A 19,730-nucleotide genomic window follows, 5' to 3' on the forward strand; every position below is an offset into this window, starting at 1 on the left:
AGGCTCCTTACTGTCAGCATGGAGCCCGGTGCAGGGCTCAAACTCATGAACCGTGAGATCATAATCAGAGCCAAAGTCAGACATGTAATGGACTGAACCACCCAGGCGCCCCTGCTGTGTTGTTTTAAATCAAAGACATTAAAAAAAAATTTTTTTTTAATGTATATTTTTGAGAGAGAGAGAGAGACACAGAGTGTGAGCAGGGGAGAGGCAGAGAGGGAGGGAGACACAAAATGTGAAGCAGGCTTCAGGCTCTGAGGGGTCAGCAGAGAGCCTGATGCGGGGCTCGAACTCCCCAACTGCAAGATGATGATGACCTGAGCCAAAGTCAGACGCTTAGCCGACCGAGCCACCCAGGCGCCCCCAAAGACTGACATTTCTATGCTGGGGAATAGCTCAACTTAGTTCTGTTTCTTTTTAAACATCACTGGTTAGTCGCATGGACTTGTCTGAAAAGATGAGTGAGAAGGGAAAGCCCTGTGAGCCAGACGGCCAGCCCCTGTTCCCTAGGCACCTGGGTCTGCCGGGGGCATGGGGCAACCTCCTGCTCACCAGGGCAGCACCACCCCCCTACCACTACCCGCTGTGGTTCTAAGCGGCAAGGCTGTGCGTGCAGAATTTACCGTCCGCCGAACACACACAAGCACAAAGACTCAGAATGCCAACTCGCATGTACCTTTTCAGACTAAGCTTTTATTTTTGATATTACAAACCAGTTTTTCTTTATTCACAAACCACTGTAAGTGATATAAACACTAATTTCTAAAGACAGATATACACATTTTCTGGGTTTGCAGATTGCGTGATGTGTGTGTTAAGAAGTCACTATATGCCACACATGATATTAATCTTTTTTCCATAATTCATAATAGCAATAGTTATTTAGATAAATGAAAACATTCCAAATAAATACTGTTTAAAAAAATCCAAAATGTCTGTTTACATCTCTGACATACATTTTTAAAATGACTTATTGGCATCTTGGCAGAGTGCCTGGGCAGAAGGTTCTGTAACATCATTTGGCACTCACTGTTCTAAATGATTTTATTAAAACTACATACAATCATGGGGGAAAGTACAGCTCATTGATGGAAATCAAAACTGCAAAATAATTTTACTTTAACCAACACAGTTAAGAATTCTATGTTTGTGATTCCAAATACAATGCAAATTCTGGATTTTGACATCCGAGGCAGTCGGGAGAAAGCTTTGCAGACTCCCGAGGCCCCCTGCTCCTTCCACCTTTCTCCCCTCTGGGGCAGGATGCCGTAGCATTTTAATAAGCAGTTTCCTTTAACCCCATCCACCAGGCACCCACTGTCCTAGCACTGCTCTCCAGGTGGGGGAATAAGAATGTCTCTGCGATGCTATAAAACACCCCCGTGGCCCCTCCCTCGCCCCCCCCAATCAGGCTGCCGCAAAGAACATGTTACATGCTTCTGGCTGCTTAAGCGGTTCCCCCCTCCCCCTTCTCTCTTTTCAAGATAACGAGACTCTGTCTTAGATATCGAAGCTACAGAAACTTTGTTTTCAAATCTTGTGAAACTTTATTGATGGTTTAATATCCAACCAATCTTACTGCATGCACGTAGGATGACCGAGAGGAAGCTGGATCACAAACACTTTTTTTTTTTTTTTTACTTTTTTCTTTTTTTTTTTTTTTTTTTTTAAGGTTTTGTTTGGTTTTGTTTGAAAGCAGAGTTGTTACAGCGGGTTGGCAGGTTCACAGCGGTGAGTTGATAACTTACTGAAGTGCGCGCCTGCACGGGGCCGGCACTGAACACGTGAAGGTTGAACTATGGCGGCCAACTACCCGGGCAGCTTGCCGCTGGTTTTTTTGTTTTTTATTTAAATACAAAAAACAGGAAGACCCGTGACAGATACCCCAACTTAGGTTAACTTTTGTAAACAAGACAACATGGAAAGAGTTCAAACAGAAGTACAGACAAACTGCAATTTTTCGGCTGTGTCACTCTGGCCCTGCTTCACAGGCGGGGGACTTTGTTCTTCCGGGATGAAGAGGGCGGGCCTATTTTTTTTTGTTTTTTGTTTTGTTTTTTTTTTTTTTGCTTCCTTCTGACAAGTGTCCTGGGCCTTGGAGACGGAACTAAAGATCCTGGTTTGAGATAATCGTTGGGGACCAGGAAGAGTAGGAGGGCAGGATCTCACGGACTGAAAAATTGCAGGTTGCTCACACAACACGGTCATGTTTCAAAAAGTACCAAGCTGATGAAAATACCATGATTATCTCTACTCAATGATTGCAATACTTGTAAAATGCTTCTATAAATCCGAATATGATTATCATGTAATTCCATAAAAATTATACATCTGTCTCTAACAGTTGTTTACTAGGCTAAAACTAAAGCTTCATAGACTGTTTCTAGAACTTAACAACTCCACTGCACAGATGTAAATTTTATACATTTTTTTTTTTAACTGGTACAAAGGATTTAAGTTTTTATTACTTTCTTTTTTTTGGAAAAAAAGAAAAAAATAGAAACAGTGCTTTTTATCACCTTTTTATTAATGTTATTTTTTCCCTCCCATAATATAAAAGTCAGCAATGATATCAATAATTTATTATACTGGAAGAAATATAAAAAGAATGCTTGTTGATGGCCTAACTAGCAGTTTTTGCCTAAATAACTAGCGGCTGGTTAAGAAGCTGAATACTGCCGGGTGGAATGGTTTAAAGGATGGGTTTGTACAGCTTCATTCAACTTGGATGCAAAAAGTGCTTTTAGAAGCACCCCCTTAATAACAGAACCTTTGGCTTGAACTCAATGAGCAACTTAGAACCGCTGATATATGATTGTTGGTGCAGTGGGTCATTTAGATTGATCAGTTACTATATATTTTTTTCCTTTTAGCCCAAATCCCAGTCCTGATCCCCTAAGACCCTCCCACCCTTCCCCATTCATAAAATAAAATAATGCAGATGCAGTAAAAAAAAAAAAAAAAAAAAAAAAATGACTACTGTAGTCACTTACACTCTTCCCAAACAGCTGATAACCCCAGTAGCTTGATATTCAGCATATATAATTCATTTACATGATATAGCACTCTGGATATGGCCCTAATCCAGTTTTAATTCATAGCTAGCATCTCTCTATTTCAACCACAGAAAAACTCCTACAGCCAGCAACCAACTACGGAACCTTCAGAAATTAAAGACCCACAATATTAAAATACACAGAACAAAATATCTGAGGTATAAGATAAAAAATGTAATTTTTTCCCTCTTTTTTTTTTTTTTTTTTAATCTTTAGGGCTGCTAAAATGATGCGTTACTGCATGTATTGCAACACCCAGGCCTCGGAAAGCTTCCTTTCTCCCCACACTGGAAGGTTTTAATGGTTTTGTCATTTAGTATGGAGCAAAGCGGTTGTATCCCCCTCGGTATATACTAGCCTGCAATGAAGAAAGAACGAGACCCACATCATCAGCATGGCTCCTAGTCTTGGCATCAGTCAGGGGTGCAAAAGCATTCTGAAACAAAGCAATTTGAGGGGTGTGTTTTTTACATTTTTCCTTTTGCAACACGTGCGTCATCAAAAAAGACTAATGTGAAAAATAGACACTCAAAAACAACCAAAATGGAGGCACCCTCTACCCGTCCCAGCTCATTCTTGGCCAGTCCTGACCTCCCCCAACAGCTCCTTCTAAAGAAAGGTCCCTGCAAGACCAAATGCGCTCGGCCAGTCCTGCTAGCGAGAAGGTCTCTGACACAGGCTGGACAATGGAACAATTGGCCCCTTCTCTCTTGGTTTGTTTGTTTGATTCATTACTAGGACATTCTGTCAGGAAAAGCTCAGTCTACACTCAAGAGGCTGAATATAGACAGCTGATTGGATGCAGTAATTCAACTCTCCTTGCCAACACATTCCTCAAGTGGGCTAGGTGTTGAGGCAGAGTTGCTGAATGCAAAATCAGGATGAAAATTTAAATCAACTGCTTACTTGACTTGGCTCAACAACCTGGATGGAATTTGCTCTTGAGAGGGGAGTTTACAGATGAATTGCATGATGTCATTGAGCTTGTACAAAATAATATGTTTCCAAATCATGGCTGAATTTCTATGACCAAGCTCCAGTGACTCGTCTGGCCATGGCTTTAGATGGCTATGAGGTGGCACTTAGCTATTTACTTTTTCTAGAAGTATTGGCGATTCAAATGAATGCCTATGGGGATTTATTTTTAGGATAAGGACTGATATTCTTGACCCCAAGCAGAAAACTGCATGCCAAAAGCTTTGTAATGATTGCATACGCTCTCACGTGATGGGCACGTCTTACTGTACTCAAGAGTTTTAGTGCATAGAAGTTTGAACAAGTACAGGCAAATTCACCCCACCCTCACCTCCCATTTTTGCCCTCCCCCCCACCCCTCCCAAAACAAAAACCCAGACCCCCCCCAAAAAAAAAAAAAACAAAAGACAACTCCCAAACCCAGCTGATTCCTTCTAATTCCTTATGTACTAGGCACACACACAAAGTGTGCCCCTCTCTCTATTTTCTTTCCTGGGCGACTATGACTTTAAACATGAATTGTAATAGGGGAGGAGAGGCAGTCAGATTCTCAGCTGCCTGACAGCAGAGGTCTGGAAGTGTGCAGCTTAGCTCCTCTGAAGTCTGTGCTGGGGCTGGAACCTTGGGGCTATGTGAATGAGCAGCAAGGGAGGGAAAAAAAAAAGAAAAAAAAAAGTTCTGCATTGACACTGCATTCTGTTAGTGATGGATTTAATTATCAAAATGACTAATTATTCCATTAAGGTAAGTGCTCTGCTAGGTGAGACTTGCAAAATTAGAAATATAATAACTTACATGCACTACATTGCCAAGAAATTAAGACATTTATCAAGTTTACCGGGAGGATTAATGTGGCATTTTAGCTGCTGTTAGCACAAGAGACAAATTCAATTAAGGGGAAGTGAGAGTACGTCAACCGTCAACCCGTAGTAAGGTCCCAGCTGGGGGAAGGGAAGGGAAGCAGGAAGAAATGAGGAAGAGGAGGGACTGGTACTCACCATGGCACCAACGCTGTAGGTGGGGGCTGGAGCAAGTGTGTGGTGGTAGGGGTCGGCAGCATAAACTCGTCCGTAACTGAAAGGAAAATGCAGGTGAAGATTAATCCATTATATGCTATTACAGAGTCATGATAACAACCATAAAATACAAAAATACCAAGACAGTGCAGAGGGGCCCTACTCATTTTCAGAGAGAAGCCCGTCTGTGCCCAACACATTCTTCTGTCCATTTAACCTTGTGTGAGATAATATTCACTTTCCTCTCTCTCATTGAACCATTTCTACACAGGTCAATCACAGGGCTACTGCCGAGACTGAGGCAGGCAGAGGAAACAACTTGAAGGAGTGGTTTCAAGAAGCCCAGCACCCGCAAAGGACATGTTACTCTCAAGAGAGACGGTCTTTTCTCCTAATTCAGCTGCTATCGATCAGGCGAGACAAGGTGGATCACAAAGGGTAAAGTGGCCTGGTCTGTGCAGTTAGGGGCCAACGTCTCAGAAAAGAAAAAAAACAGATGTACTGAAGAGGAGGATCCTTGAAGGGTGTGTAGGACCTTTCCGCACCACATGAGAATTAGTCTGATTTGATTTCGATACTATCACCCCAGATAGTCTACCTCATCAATCTCTGGTCAGGTTCTAGGAAGGGACACATTTCAGACAATGTTTCTTGGTGATGCGATCTCATCTTTGAGTTTTTCTATACCTTTCTCCCACCCTCCTTCCTCTACTGCTACGCCTTCTAGCACAGGCTTTGGAATATAAACGAAGACGAGAAGGATGCCTACTGTGTGTCAGGAACTGAACACAGCAACAAATCAGAAATTAAGATTCAGAGAGTTTAGGTTATTTGCTCAAAGTCATAAAGCCAAACAGAGTCAGGACTGATCCTTTAGTTTCTCAGGGCAACCTGGATGCTCGTTCCAAGGTGTCAAGAACCCCTACTTGAATGACCTTCTAAGTATCTTCTTTGAGACAGTTTGAATGTTGGTCTTTTGGTAATGATCAAAGCTGAGGTGCAGGTTAAACTGGGTTAGGTTCCCTGGAAGCACAGTCTGAAATGGAGATTCTTGTGCACATGCCTTGTGGAGGAGTGCTTTCAAGAGGAGGACAGAGAGGTGAGCAGGTTGGAGCATGAGAAGAAAGACGTAAGGATGTGGTCTGGAGACCAGCTTCTACCTGATCCTGCAGAGTTGATCCTGCTTGGGGGCAAGTGCCTTGGTTTTTAATGCCCATGTAAGGTAAGCATCATCTGTGGGCCTCCTTAAGGAATGGAGGGTAACTTCTGAGTTAAAATGACTCTTGGGCAGTGGGTAGGTCTCCGAAGGAGGCAGCAGCTGTGTGCTATTACCAACCAACACAGCAGCTGGAGGATGCACGTACTGGCCACTAAACGGGATCTGTGCCAATTATCCACAGCTTGTGACTCTTGGACTTTGCTTTAAGGAATGAAGGAACAAGGTAGGAATAAATGTCTGTATTATCAACCTTAAGCTCACCTCTCAACTTTTAAAGTCTCATTTGCATTTATTGTTATTCCTTTCCTTTCCAATCTCTTCCCCATTTTCCTTCCAGTCATCTTTCTCACGGTAGGTGGATAAGAATGTACTGGATGGGTCTCATTTAGTTGCTCACATCATGGAGCCTGGGACAATGGGAAGAAGCTGGAGTGAAGGACCTTTAACTCTTAGGGTCTGAGTTAGACCCCAAATGAGAAAAAAAATTTTTTTTTGATTATACCAAATTCTCATTACAAATGTCTTACTCTTATTAAACACACCCTGCCTGTTTCAAAGGGCACTGAGCTCACATGAGGCTTTCTGCTTCAACACTGTGGTCTCCTCATCTTCCAAAGCAGTGACAAGAATGGATGTTTCTTTTCTGAGGTGATTCTCTCAGGGAAAGTAACGGTCAACCCCCTCTTGCTTTTCATTTTTTGGAACACCCTTGATTGATTTGGCTCAATCAGGTGACCTTCAGTCAACAATGCTCTCTGTCTCTGGGAGGAAGAATGGAGGTAAGTCCAAGACAGAAGGTGTGTTAAAACCATAAGAAGGATGACATTTTTGAAGAAATCGTATATTCATGGAGGTCCCTCATGAAAGCTGGGCCTCTGCCCACGTAAGTAGAAGTAGATGTGAACAGGGGTCAAAGGACATGATATACGACTGACGCTGATTTTCATTTTGTGAGAAGATAGTCTGTCGTTGGTCTAGAGAAAAAAGAAACTGCTAATCGGATTATTTTAATGCACTTTCACCCAGGAAAGCTGGTTGTATGAACAGGACATAAAATGCAAAGATAAACTGAAAAGCCTTGCTCTGCCAAAGCATCATTTTGATGGGATTTCTTCAAGACAAGTGTGAAAATGCCCATTTAGAGAAATTAATTTTTTTTTGTTTTAATTTGGGGAATGGTTTTACTGTGGCAAAAATTTCCTCTTTTGGGGAGATAATGTATCCACAGTCTGAATGTTTTCAATGAGAAGAGAGCTCCCACCCTTGCCCTCCACATACTTTAATGGCAAATTCTTTTTTGACTATAACACTGGGCAGAGCTTCAACCTTTGTGGAAAACCCAAGGTAACAATTTGGCAGCATTCTCTTCCAACGCAGAAGAAAAATACAGCAGCACTGAACTATTCCTCGTAAACGAGCAGGCCCCTTTTCTCCTCAGGGTGACCTCTACCTTCAGAATCCGATGGTTTTATTATGATTAATAAATTTCATTTCCACAGAGGAAAAGGGACCATGTCAGCTCAAACTGAAAGCAAGGAGGCTTCTTTTCAAATGCTAATTTCTAAACACGCCCTTGTGTGACACTACAATTTAGACACAAGGTTATTAGGGAAGACGTGGACTTGAGCACTACTCTTGCAGCAGAAATACCAGGCACGTCAGCGACCTAATGTCCTCAGGGCTGGCTAAGCACAGCCCAAAGGAAAAATGGCAATTCCCAGGGACCTCAGTGGGAGTGATGGGAAAATGTCTTACAACCGCCATGTTATGACCATCCTGCACATATCCTCACCCTCCATGACACCCATCCCTGGCCAAAGTAGACAATGGTGCAATCAGGTCATGATGCTCTCTGTGTCCCCACAATGTATCCATCAAAAATTACAGAAGGAATCTTCCATGTGTCCACTTTACTCCCTTCATGTTACCACCACCTTAACCTAACCCATCAATGTTTCATCAGAAGCAAAGCCACAACAGCCTTAAATCTTGTCTCTGTGGTTCTACTCTTGCCTCTTCAAACCACAAGCCATTTATATCTATAGCTAACAAATCTACTTCTATCATATGCTATCCACCATCAGCCATCTAGTTAAATATAAATCTAAACACATCACTTCCCTGTTTAAAACCCTTCAATGGTTTATAAAGCCCAAATTTGCATGTGTTGCCCTGCCCTTCTTTCAATCCTGTCTTATCTTTTCCTATCCACCCCTTGCTCACTGTGCTCCAGGCACATGACTCCAGGCCTCATCACTGCTCCATGAACACATGCAAATTAATTCTCTTCTTACCGTCTTGGCACTTGCCCACCCTTCATGTAACATAGCAAGTCTATAATAATTTTGTTTACTTACCTCTCTGATTATTTACCGCCCCCCCAGGAATGTCAGCCCCATGAAGGTTGCGTCAAGTCTATTTTGTTTGCCTTTTTGTCTCCAGCATGTGCCAAAGAACTGGCCACAGTGCAGGTGAACAAGGGGCCAAACCAATGCCACTGCATGACTAAAGGCAGCAAGAGGGAGGAGTAAACAGGAGAGAAGTATTGTGTCAACAGCAAAGAGTCTTCCAGATAGGCTTTCTGAAGATACCAGGTCAGCTGCTCCCAAAGACATTCAAAACCCTTAAGACACTCAGAAGAAAAGTTTCTGGGGAGTCTGAAGATACAGAGTGTGTAATTTCACATCACCCCTGAGAGTTCACAGAACAGTGGCCAAGTTGCCATCAAGCTCATCAAAATCCTTCAGGGAAAAGCCAAACAAACAATGAAGTAAGAGATAACAGCTTTGGTGGTGACTTCACCACAGCTTGTAGCCATGCCATCATGAACCTACGTTTTTTTTGACCTTAGCAACAAGTGAAAAGCAGGAAGCCACCCATGGTGCTAGGGAGAGGAGAAGGCATGAGACAAGAAAGCCCAAGGTCAAGTTCTGCCTTTGCAATGTCCTTACTCAAAGACTAGGCAAATCGTTCTCCCTGAGCCTCATTTTCCTGTTCATAAAATGGTATTGTTGGGTTTGAGGCCTGCCTACTTCACAGATGAAGTGCATGAAAAGAAACCAGGTACATTTTAAACCACTCTACAGATACAAGAGATTGTGATGCAGGGGATCAGAGTCCGAGTTTACCAAGCCAGGCTCTCTCTCCTGCCCAGATCTCAGGTCTGTAGAGGCAAGGGAAGGATTCTATTCTAATATGATCATGTGCAGCTCTAGCAATCAACCTACAGATACTTTTGGAGTTAAGCACTACCTAATTTAGGAGTTACAGAGGTAGTTAAAACTGCTGCATTTGGGCATAAGGTTATGTTGGAAAAAAACAAGTAACAATGCTGCCCACTGAATGGGGAACTCAAACTGTGTAGGTTGAAGTGCTTTGCCAATTCTATTCAGAGATGCAAATATTACTTATTATTAACATCTAAATCTCATTGAAACAAGGGGGATGCTAATGAAATACGATAGAGCTGTGCTGGTACCACACCAGCATTCTAAGAGTGAAGTGATTTTCTTACAGGGACATAGGAAGGACACTAATTAATTTCACTGCCTGTATTTTACTCTCTATCTCAGTTGAGAGCCTTTATACTCCTAGGACCTTTATTCTTCCTAGAGCATCACTTCTCCATGCCTTTGGTCCCAGAGACAGCTTGGGGAAACCCTGGGGAGCAGAAAGGTGAGTGAAGAACTCCCCCAGAGATGGAGTTCACAGTTGATGGACAGCCCAATTGCAGCAAGAAGGTGTGACAAAGAAGTGTTGCAAAGTATGCTTCCAAAAGAGTATGTATTCTGACCCCTGGGGTCTCTGCATTGCTGTTAGGGACTATAGTGTCCTCCTAATTATGTATCTAAGACATAGTCTACAAGGCATTAGGGAAAATGAACCCATGCAACACAGTATGCAAAGGGAGCACTACACCATGACCCTGTAGTTGTAACAGCCTGCCCTTTGGAGAGCAATGGTGTAGCTAAGGGATGTTCCTCTGCACTTTCCCGTGGAGGGTCAAGTGAGGTCTGGACCCTTGCATGGCTCACCCCAGTCTGGGCATCTGAGGCAACAGGTGAGAAGAAAGACAGAAGTTAACCTGCACAAGAAGACGGATCCCCACCTACCCAGATGTTCATCCTGCTTCATCACTCTGCTTTCTTGAGCTTTTCCAAATGAAAACCAAAGGGCTTTTTGAAGAAAGCCCTTTGGTTTTCATTGTTGCTGGTGTAATTCAATCAGTTGTTGTTTTCCTCCCATCCTGAGAGAAAGCATCTGGGATATGTGCTTCAGATCAGGCATTCTTTGCATTTGGGAAAATGCTCTGCTCTTGGCAATTCTCAGTGGCAAAAGGAGCCACACTCGTTATCAGTCAGGAAGAGGAAGAAAAAGACTGATGGAAGGCATGTGGGTTTTGGAATCCCTCAGCTCTGCTCCAGCTATGGTTCCTTACCTGATCCAACTGCAAATCAATCCATTTTCAAAAATAGAGTCTTATGGGCATTTATACTTTCCAACTCACCCATCCCATACTCATCACTAAAAAAACATTCAGCAGAACACAGTAAGATCCCATGGTCCTACTGAAAGAGGTGAAAGACTGACAAATCCCTTAATGATTTTGGACTGCAGGATGTGCTAGGTCCCCTTGGCTTGTGGGGTTTCTGTTAGCTAAGGACGCAGACAAAATTCCTCATTTCAAAAGATGAAAGAATGCAACCTAGAGTAAGGCAGTCACAGAACGCCCTTCCAATTCCTTCCTGATTTAAGGTAAATGGGCTCTCACTTTCATGCATATAAACACGTACCATGCAAGCCCTCCTTTCTCAAATCATAGAACCCCACAACTTACAGGCTGTACAGTCTGGGCTGCCATAATGTGTACTGGTGTCAGAAGATATTAAGATACAAATGGTAATCATAGCCAAGATTTGGGGCAAATCTCCCAGGGTCATTCGTAGCAAGGACAGTGAGATTATCTCTCTTCACTGCAAAGAGACAGGGAAAAACTGGTGCTAATCTCCACAGGTAGAAATACGAGGACTCCCAAGACCTCAGTCCACCATCTTGGATTGCCACAGGAGGGGAAAAATCTTGACCGTCTCAGGATGAGAATCACTTGAGTGTAATGGGAAACAATTTAGAGATAGATGGGTTAGAAGGGGATGTTCCTATTCATGGAGACTCCACTGAGGTCTGAGCTCTCACCGGCTCTGTTGGCCTCAGTGAACATGTTTGCTAGGGAAACACTCCTTTTTGACTACGATAACCTCTCTAGCTTTAGCCTAGACCATGACTTCCACATTTATAAACCATGGAGGGTGACCAAGCTTTATTCTAAAATGTCTCAAGATACATGAGAGAGGAACTTAACCAGTCCCACAACTCAAAATATCCAGAAAAATCACTTCAAATATAGCAAAACCTCCAAAAAAGGACATGAGTAGAAATGGAAGAAATTCTCCAAGTGAACAACACAGAGTTGTCTCAACTGGACTCTGACATTTCCAAATCCTGTTGCTGCTCACTTCCTTACCCTGGATTTGAAATGGTTACCTTCACTAATCACTTAAGTACAGTTTTCAGCCTCATGTTTTCTTTGCTCAGAACCAGTAAAGAAAGCATCTTATGGGCTCTCTAGCTTCTAAATGGGAAGCCACATGGTTTTCTCATCCAAACTGTGACACATCTGAACTGTGTCTACATAAGTATGCACATAAATCCAACACCTAGAACATCTGTGAGAAATAGATCATACCACCCATGGCAAATCAGATGGCATCACCCTTTCTGTACCCTGTCCATGCAATCAGAAACCTCTTCCAATTCTGAATCCCAACAGAACAGGTCTGAGATAGTAACCATGATTCTGGATTCATCAGAGCAGAGTAGCAGCCACTACATGGGAGTGGAGAAGACACAGTAAATCCTGCTCTTGACCAAAGACCCAGAGCCACACTCTCTTTAATGCCAAGCTCAAGGCCATCTTTCTCTTAAAAATGCTGTTTCACCTTCCTTGTGTCCTGACAGTTGCTCTACCAAAATCACTAAGAGTTTCCCATCATGCTTGGAAATCAACATGGTGCCCCAGATAGGGTTTAACCTACTGGGGGAACCACAAAGAGTAATCTCTGAAAGTTCATCTCCTCTCTGGGCCACTTCCTCCATCTGGGAATGGAAATAATGGTCCACATTGACTGTATAAGGCAATAGTGAGTTGAGATGAGGGTTACCAGTTAGTCAGCAACCAAATGGGTGTCAGTTATTGATGCTATCAAGATGGTTAGGATTACAGCTTTTGCCTTCTGTCTATTCCAGGTGGGGTCACAACACTTAAAGTCCATGGCGTCCATGTGTCAAAACTACCCCTGAAGTCAGCATCCAGAGGCCCCACACCCTATGTAAGCAGATCAAGGATTCTAAGAGGTTAACTAGCATGGCAAGAACAACTAGCATGCCCACGCACACACAATATACTCTCACTTGGAGGCAAAATGGAAACATAAAGTCAAGAAGCACTGCCAACATATAGATTATCTGTCACAATATTTTAATTCCAGGTGAGTATCCCTCACTTCTAAGAGGCCAGTTCCTGGGGCACACAAACCCTTTCAATATTCATTTGAGCAAAATGAATGAAAATATAGCTCTGGAATGGTATTGGCCAATAAAAATATAATGAGCCAAAGATGAGCCATTTTAAGTTTTATAGTGGCCACATTTAAAAAGTGAAAAGAAACAGGTGCAGCTCATTTTTAGATGTTAATTAAAATATCACTTCAATGTGTAATCAACTTAAAGCTTATTAATGAAATATTTTACATAAGTTTTGTACTACGGTTTCCAAATCTAGTATGTATTTCATACTTAAAGCTTATCTCTGTTTTGACCCACCACATTTCAAGGGCTGTAGTTATTGGCCACCATACTGCAAAACACAACTCTAGAAAAACCCATCCTATGTTTTCCTTACCATTGAGAGGGGAAAGGTTCCTGACTGATCAGTTCTATGGTTCCTAAAGTGTGATCTGAGGGCTCCTCTATTAGAATTACCTGGCAGAACTTGAAAGAATGCAGATTTTCAAGCTCTCTCTCCAGACCTATAAATCAGAATCTCTGGGGCAGAGGCATGGGAAGAGAAAAGGGATTCTGCATTTGTAATAAGGGTGATTTTCATGCAGTCTAACGTTTGATAATTGCTGTTCTTTTTTTTTTTTTTTAATTCAAATTCTGCACTGATATAGCAACTTCCTCAGTCAGGCCAATTCAGAGCTATCTGGTTATCTTTAATGTTTATAAGTAAACTGATAGAGACATTTTATTTTTATAGGGTATTGTTGTTGCCTGCAACAAGCTTTGAACTATGCCTAGTGCACAGCAAGCTCTCAATAAATGTTATAATTATTTTTACTAAGTTCCTGTGTTTATATGTTCCCCGAACACCCTGCACTCCCCTATTATAATACACATCACATTTTATTGGAAACAGACCAATTAACTACAAATCAATTTCCTGCATGACGACTTTGCTGAATAATCAAATAACCAAAATGTAGGAAAGACAATTAGATAAAGTTTGCTGAAGGATCAATTAGGGGAATGGCCAATTTGGAAACTTCTTCTCAATATTATCTGAAGCTGCGTGATGTGCACGTGTGTGTGTGTGTGTGTGCACGCCTGTGTGAGCATGTGCATGCACAAGTTGGGCAGGGATAGAAGGAAGGAAGGAAGGGATGATGCCACCCCATGTGCCCATGCACTTGCTTCTAATTACTTAATACAGTACATAGCAGCCTGTTTACAGAGGATGGTTTTAATGGTGTTGGAAGATGACCATTTGGTCAAGGCTTTTTTGCAGACCTCCACCCTTACCTAGTGTCCAGTACTGACAAAGAACTGGGAGTGTATCCCCAGGTTGGCTTTCCATGCCTCTAAGATGGTACCTGGCCCAGTGGAGGAGGCAAGAGTTGCTACCGGATGGAGACCCAGCCTCCACCTGCACCCCATAACACACAAGCATTCACACAAACTCTCTTGGGCAGGGGGCAGCTGGGAGCCAGGATCTGGCATCCAAAACAACTAGTTCCAAGTTTCTGGTAGTTTTCAGGGAATGGATTATCCTGTTAGTTGACTCTTAGACACTGATTTTCAGCAAAAGAAAGATTTGGGGAGAAGTGACCTGGAACAGACATCTCCGGGAATACACAGAATGTTCCCTGACAAGGCAGCTGCTCCCTTCACTCTGTCCCTGCACCCAGACCAATCCCCTGTACATCAGACTACTCAACACACACCTGCTGATGAAGGGGATGGCCCAAGTCAAATAAACACCGAGCGGAGCAGCCATTTATAGAACCATCAAGTTCCCTTGAGCCCCCTCAACATGTTAACAACTATGTTCTCTCACAAATACTAGCTTTTTACGAGTAAGACAAGGCAGCTGAAAAACGTAGGAGAATTCCATCTGGAGGCAAAGGTCAATGTTCCAAGGTCAAAACACAAGAAATACGTGGGGGCAGTGTGGTCTAGTGGTAAGAACCTCATCATCAGAGGCATTCCATTGTGCTTTGTGACAGGTTACCAAAGTTCTCTGGGCCTGAGCAATTTTTTTTTTCTTTTTTACCTCCAAAGTGAGGATGAGGGTGATCTCTACCTCACTGAACTGGTGTAATAAATCAAATGTTCATGTCTACACATGCACATACATGCACATGTAGGTATGTATCCATATAATTTATCATGCTTGCTAGCACACAGAATTTGCTCAACAAACAACAGGAAGTGATCATTACACCCTGGAGAATTCAGCAAAGTCCATTTGAGGCACAGCTACTGCAGGGATTGAGGGCTCACTCATCATCAGTAGTGACAAAAAGCCTTAGCGCCTTATGGAAATACCTGGCTCACCCTCGGAACAAGAGGAAGAGGGTGGACATTTAACGCAGACAATCTCATTGGCTTTTCATCTGCTGCCCTCTGCTACTTGTTCTCCTGTCAAAACGCAGCCCGAAGACTATCACTTTGGCTCTTCCTTCACCACGGTCCTAACCTAAGCCACTGTCACCCCTCCCTGGACTGCTGCAAAACACTCCCAACAGGCACCCTCTCTCCTCTTGCCATCCTGTAATCTGTTCCCCACAATGCAGTCTAACTCACCATTTAAACATCAAGGCGGATCACAGGTGACCCTTCAGTGCCTTCCTACCGCACTTAAATCTTGAACGGTTTTGTCTGATTCTCCTGAGCCCTGTTTGTCTTCCTGATTTTATCTCCAAAGCTCTTACTTGTCCTTATGCTGCACATCTTGCTGGGCCTGGCCACCTCGGGCATGTCTCACCCACATGGCCCTGGTACATGCTGCCCATTCAGCCTGAAATGCTTACCGTTCCACAGTTACGTTCCTGGCTGCACCCTCACTAGATTCAGGTCCCCGGTCAAATGTCACCCTCTCAGATCTTCTGTGATCACTGAACCTAAGGTAGCAGTTCATCCTATTTTCGGTCCACCCCTCTGCTCTTTGATTCATTAGAGCTGTTGTAGAACTTAACTTATATGCAAGAATATTCCGTGCCTATCCATCTACATGTTGGGGGTGTGGTCTCCACTAGAAAGGGGGCAAGGAGGCTCTTTGAAGGAAGGGCTCCTCTTGGCTTATTTAATGCTATGTCCCGAGGGCTCATAACAGTTGCTGATACACAGTGATGACTCAATACATATTAATTAACTGAAATGAATTTCCAGCTGCTTGGCCAAAATAAGTAACTTGCTTTTCGACCTCCATTCTTGGGCAAGACCCATATTCTACTTCTACTACAATCACTAGCCGGTCCTGGGAAAGTCCCTTTTGCAATCTCTTACAGGATCTGACTCTTGAAAGGGTCTCATTGCTATAGAATGAGAAGCTGAGCGTCCAAGGTGGGGAGGCACTGTATGCTGAGGGTTCAGCACTGTTGTCAAAAGGCCAGTCGCCAGTGTCACCCACATGGGTACTTATCTTTCAGGAGCAACCAAACCAAAACAATGAACACCACTGCTGGAGACACTGAGTAAGAAAATAAATGTAAATACAGTCTCACAAACCACACATGCTAATGAGAAACGTTTCTTCTACGTGGCTAGCCGAAGCAGAACACTGAGTAAGAAAATAAATGTAAATACAGTCTCACAAACCACACATGCTAATGAGAAACGTTTCTTCTACGTGGCTAGCCGAAGCAGAACCAACATTTTGGCATCCTCTCCAAATGACCCAAGTAACAAACCGTCACGTTTCCTTTGGAAACAGGAAGAAACAACCCTTCAGTGCTGCCAGTACCACCTGGCAATTTTCACCTCACCATCTCTACCCCGAGCCAGAGACAAACCCGGTCAGCTCTGCCTTGAGAGGCAGCTGTGCAAGAATAACACATCTTTATAAGAATTTCAGTTATAAAATCCACCAGGCCCTCAAAACTGAGGTTTTAAGCATCTTGTTGATTTCTTTCTTCATCTAAAAGGAGAGAAACTGGCTTGTGTCAAACGCTGAAATCCAGTAGATACCGGGATTCAAGAGACCTGCCCTTTGGAGTGTTCTGCATGTGGGGATGGTTTTGTTGATTAGAATGGGGATGCCCTGGGTTCTCCCAGCATGGGGGAGGGGGCACATGAGGAGCTCCCCTCGGGGTCTTCATTGAAACCATGAGTACACAACCTTTGTAACCGACCGGTTCTGTTTTTCCATATTCACTTTATGAGGAGGGAGGACTGGCTAGGAGATAATTTGACATTTGATTGATACGGGTGTCTCCTTTTTCATGCTTGGTTCAGAATTCAGACTTCAAATGGGACCTTATGAAGCATGCAACATATTATTAATACGGCCATCAAAGCAACAGGGATATCTCTCTCAATTTGAAATCTGATCAATAGCAATTCATTAAGAATTTACTGAAGAGCCATCCTAAATCAGATAAGGTAAGGTGAACACACTCGGTCTACCAGGCAAACTTTCATTATCTGCCGCCTCTTTCAGCAATAGTGTATGTGGACCACTTGCTTACAAGGCAGGGTTTGTTAAGGCACGGGACGAAATCGATATCTACCTCTGAGGCTGTAACTTTGCAGTGTGTGATCTGTGATGTCAAAATATAACCTGAGACACACCGGAACATGCATGCATTTTAACAGGATACGTAGAGGCTGTGGAAGACAGCCTCTCCACACATGACATCTGTTAGCAGCTTAAACCAACATCCCTTCCCCACCCCCAGTCAGCTACCCCTCCGGACGCATGCTCCCTTTTCAAGGTTTTGAACATGTGAAATGTCTCTTGCATCCCAGGAACATTCCCCACCATGTCCAGCTACACAAGTATCCCACCCCCCCTTCTACTATTAAGTATTAGTGATGCGTTAGGGATGTCACCACCGCTTGCGGGGGGAAACAGATGTTGGAGGGTAGGGGTCGAGGAAGGAAAATAGAAGAGCCTTTATCCAAGGGGTTTGATAGAAATGGAGTAAGCTGTCACTTTAAAATATGAACATGCATACCTCATGAACTCCCAGGTTAAGACTTTCCGCCATTAAAAATATTGACACGGACTCTTATCAATGAAAGAAGCCTTGCCTTTTAGGACAGACGGGGCTAGGGACATGCTCCTAGCAATCTGCCCTTCCATTAATTTAGTTTCTTCTCACCAAAGACTGTAAGTAGGGAGGGAAGTGTTAGCAAGCAAGCTTGCATTTACTGCTCCATCGATAAAATGTGATTGGAGCAGATGAATGTCTATTTGCAAGGCTCTATTGAATGTAGGCTTTGAAGGTCACGTCATACTCAACTACATGTTAATAAGCTGTACAGTCCTCCCTTGTTGGCTAGAAGCCACATATTGGGAAGATCTCCTAGTAATTGTTTTGGTCGTAGTTTAGGCTTAAAAGCAAACGAAACCAAACAAAAAACAAAACAAAACAAAGAATCTGTTAGCACTCACCTATCTTGACATTTAATCAAGTAATTCCAAGCTAATGAAAATCCAAACATAACTCTTCTGAACCACATCAAAGCAGAAAGGTGTGATTTTGATGGACACATCATGCAACTGTGCGATTTCCATTTGCCAATGCCCTGATTTCAAAAGCAGAAGACTTTGTCTCTCTAAATCCTGCTACTTGTAATAGGTTTTACAAGAAAGGAGACAGGGGATCTTTGATTCATAGAGTGAAGATCCCCTTCTTATGAGATGGAGATAATTGTATTCCCCAATGCCTCTAGCTATATGGAGTCAGTCTTTTAGGGTCTATGATATATAACCAGTCATTCAATACAGATCAGTATAATTCACATACACATCTGTGTGAACCCAGACAAAATATGTCAAAAAACATACAAGTCACACATGTGCATCCCTAGACTCCCCTTTCAGCGTTTTAACATAAGTGTTTATACCGTAAGATTGCATTGTGGCTTCATCCAACACAGTCTTACTTTTCTAGATCATGTACTATTAAAACTGGAAATAAAGTACCCAAGTTAGCAAAACGCCTAGTGTCTTTTTAGACAACAGAGGCTCAAGGCTTCAGCTATACTCCAAAGATATATGGACTTTGTTTTTGTTTTTTTTTCAACTCAACTTTCTAGAGTGACCAATTGCAGCATGTGAAGGAAAAAAAAAAAAAGAAAGAAAGAATATTGAGACTTGGATGGATGCGTCAAGAAGTAGCAATGTTTGTTACCTGCAGAGGTGTTACAAGAAATTTCATCTGCTGCAACGAAGACGAACTGATTTCTGGAAGAGAAGATAAAATTCACAATACTGCTCGCTCAGGGAGAAATGTGCTCTCTGCCAACTGGGTAGATGTATTCAGATGCGGGGAGGGAGGGCGCTGTGTTCGAATGGATGTTGCAAGGGAAAGTGTTGATATGGCTAGGACTTGGGAGAGTTTAGAAGGATCATGAACCAGGCATGCGGGGGGCCTCACCAGTGGAATCGGGGGTGATGTGAGAACGGGGGTGGGGTGTGTGTGTACACACTATTGCACTGACATAGGAGTACTGAGTGTTACCAGGACGTCATGCGAGGATATGTTTCTAAGGCCGGGGCATTTCAAACTGCGCTTGGAATTTCTACACTAAATGCAAATTACATTTAAAGAAAATACAGACTGTCCATTAGGAAAAATGGGGTACTGCAGCTAGCTACGAAAAATCATAAAATTCCAGACTTTATTATTGTAGTATAATATCAAAAAAATTTTAAAGGAAAGAAAAAGAAATTGCTGTCATTTCAGAAGAGAATGGTTATATGGTCTCATGTTATAGATAATAATTTCCTCACCAAACTAGGCTGGCTACACAAAGAACGTAAGAGAATTCCTCTATTGGAGTAAATCCCATCTCACCAAATTATTTTTAATGATGCAGTGTTTAAAAGAAAATTAAAATGGAAAATGCTATTTTACTTTGATTTAGTAAATCCAGGAAGATGATAAAACTCTCTTAAGA

General features: G+C 42.7%; 1 protein-coding gene across 39 annotated transcripts in view; it reads right to left on the reverse strand.

Moving 5' to 3' along the window:
- Positions 1 to 673: 673 nt before the first annotated feature.
- The window catches only part of RBFOX1 (RNA binding fox-1 homolog 1), a 2,063,692-nt gene continuing 2,044,635 nt past the window's right edge, over positions 674 to 19,730 (reverse strand). For 22 of the 39 annotated variants that reach the window (XM_060648404.3, XM_060648392.3, XM_060648394.3 and 19 more), the window contains 3 exons: positions 18,962 to 19,014; positions 5,030 to 5,105; positions 4,425 to 4,659 (listed from right to left, as the gene is read on the reverse strand). In XM_060648404.3, the coding sequence (XP_060504387.1) occupies positions 4,512 to 4,659; positions 5,030 to 5,105; positions 18,962 to 19,014 (277 nt within the window). In that variant the 3' untranslated portion in view covers positions 4,425 to 4,511. Of the gene's footprint in view, positions 3,493 to 4,424; positions 4,660 to 5,029; positions 5,106 to 18,961; positions 19,015 to 19,730 lie in introns of those variants that run through there. The other 17 variants (XM_060648405.3, XM_060648402.3, XM_060648403.3 and 14 more) reach the window with 6 other exon arrangements.

The sequence above is a fragment of the Panthera onca genome, chromosome E3, assembly GCF_046562875.1.
Source record: "Panthera onca isolate mPanOnc1 chromosome E3, mPanOnc1 haplotype 2, whole genome shotgun sequence".
Taxonomy (NCBI): Eukaryota; Metazoa; Chordata; class Mammalia; order Carnivora; family Felidae; genus Panthera; species Panthera onca.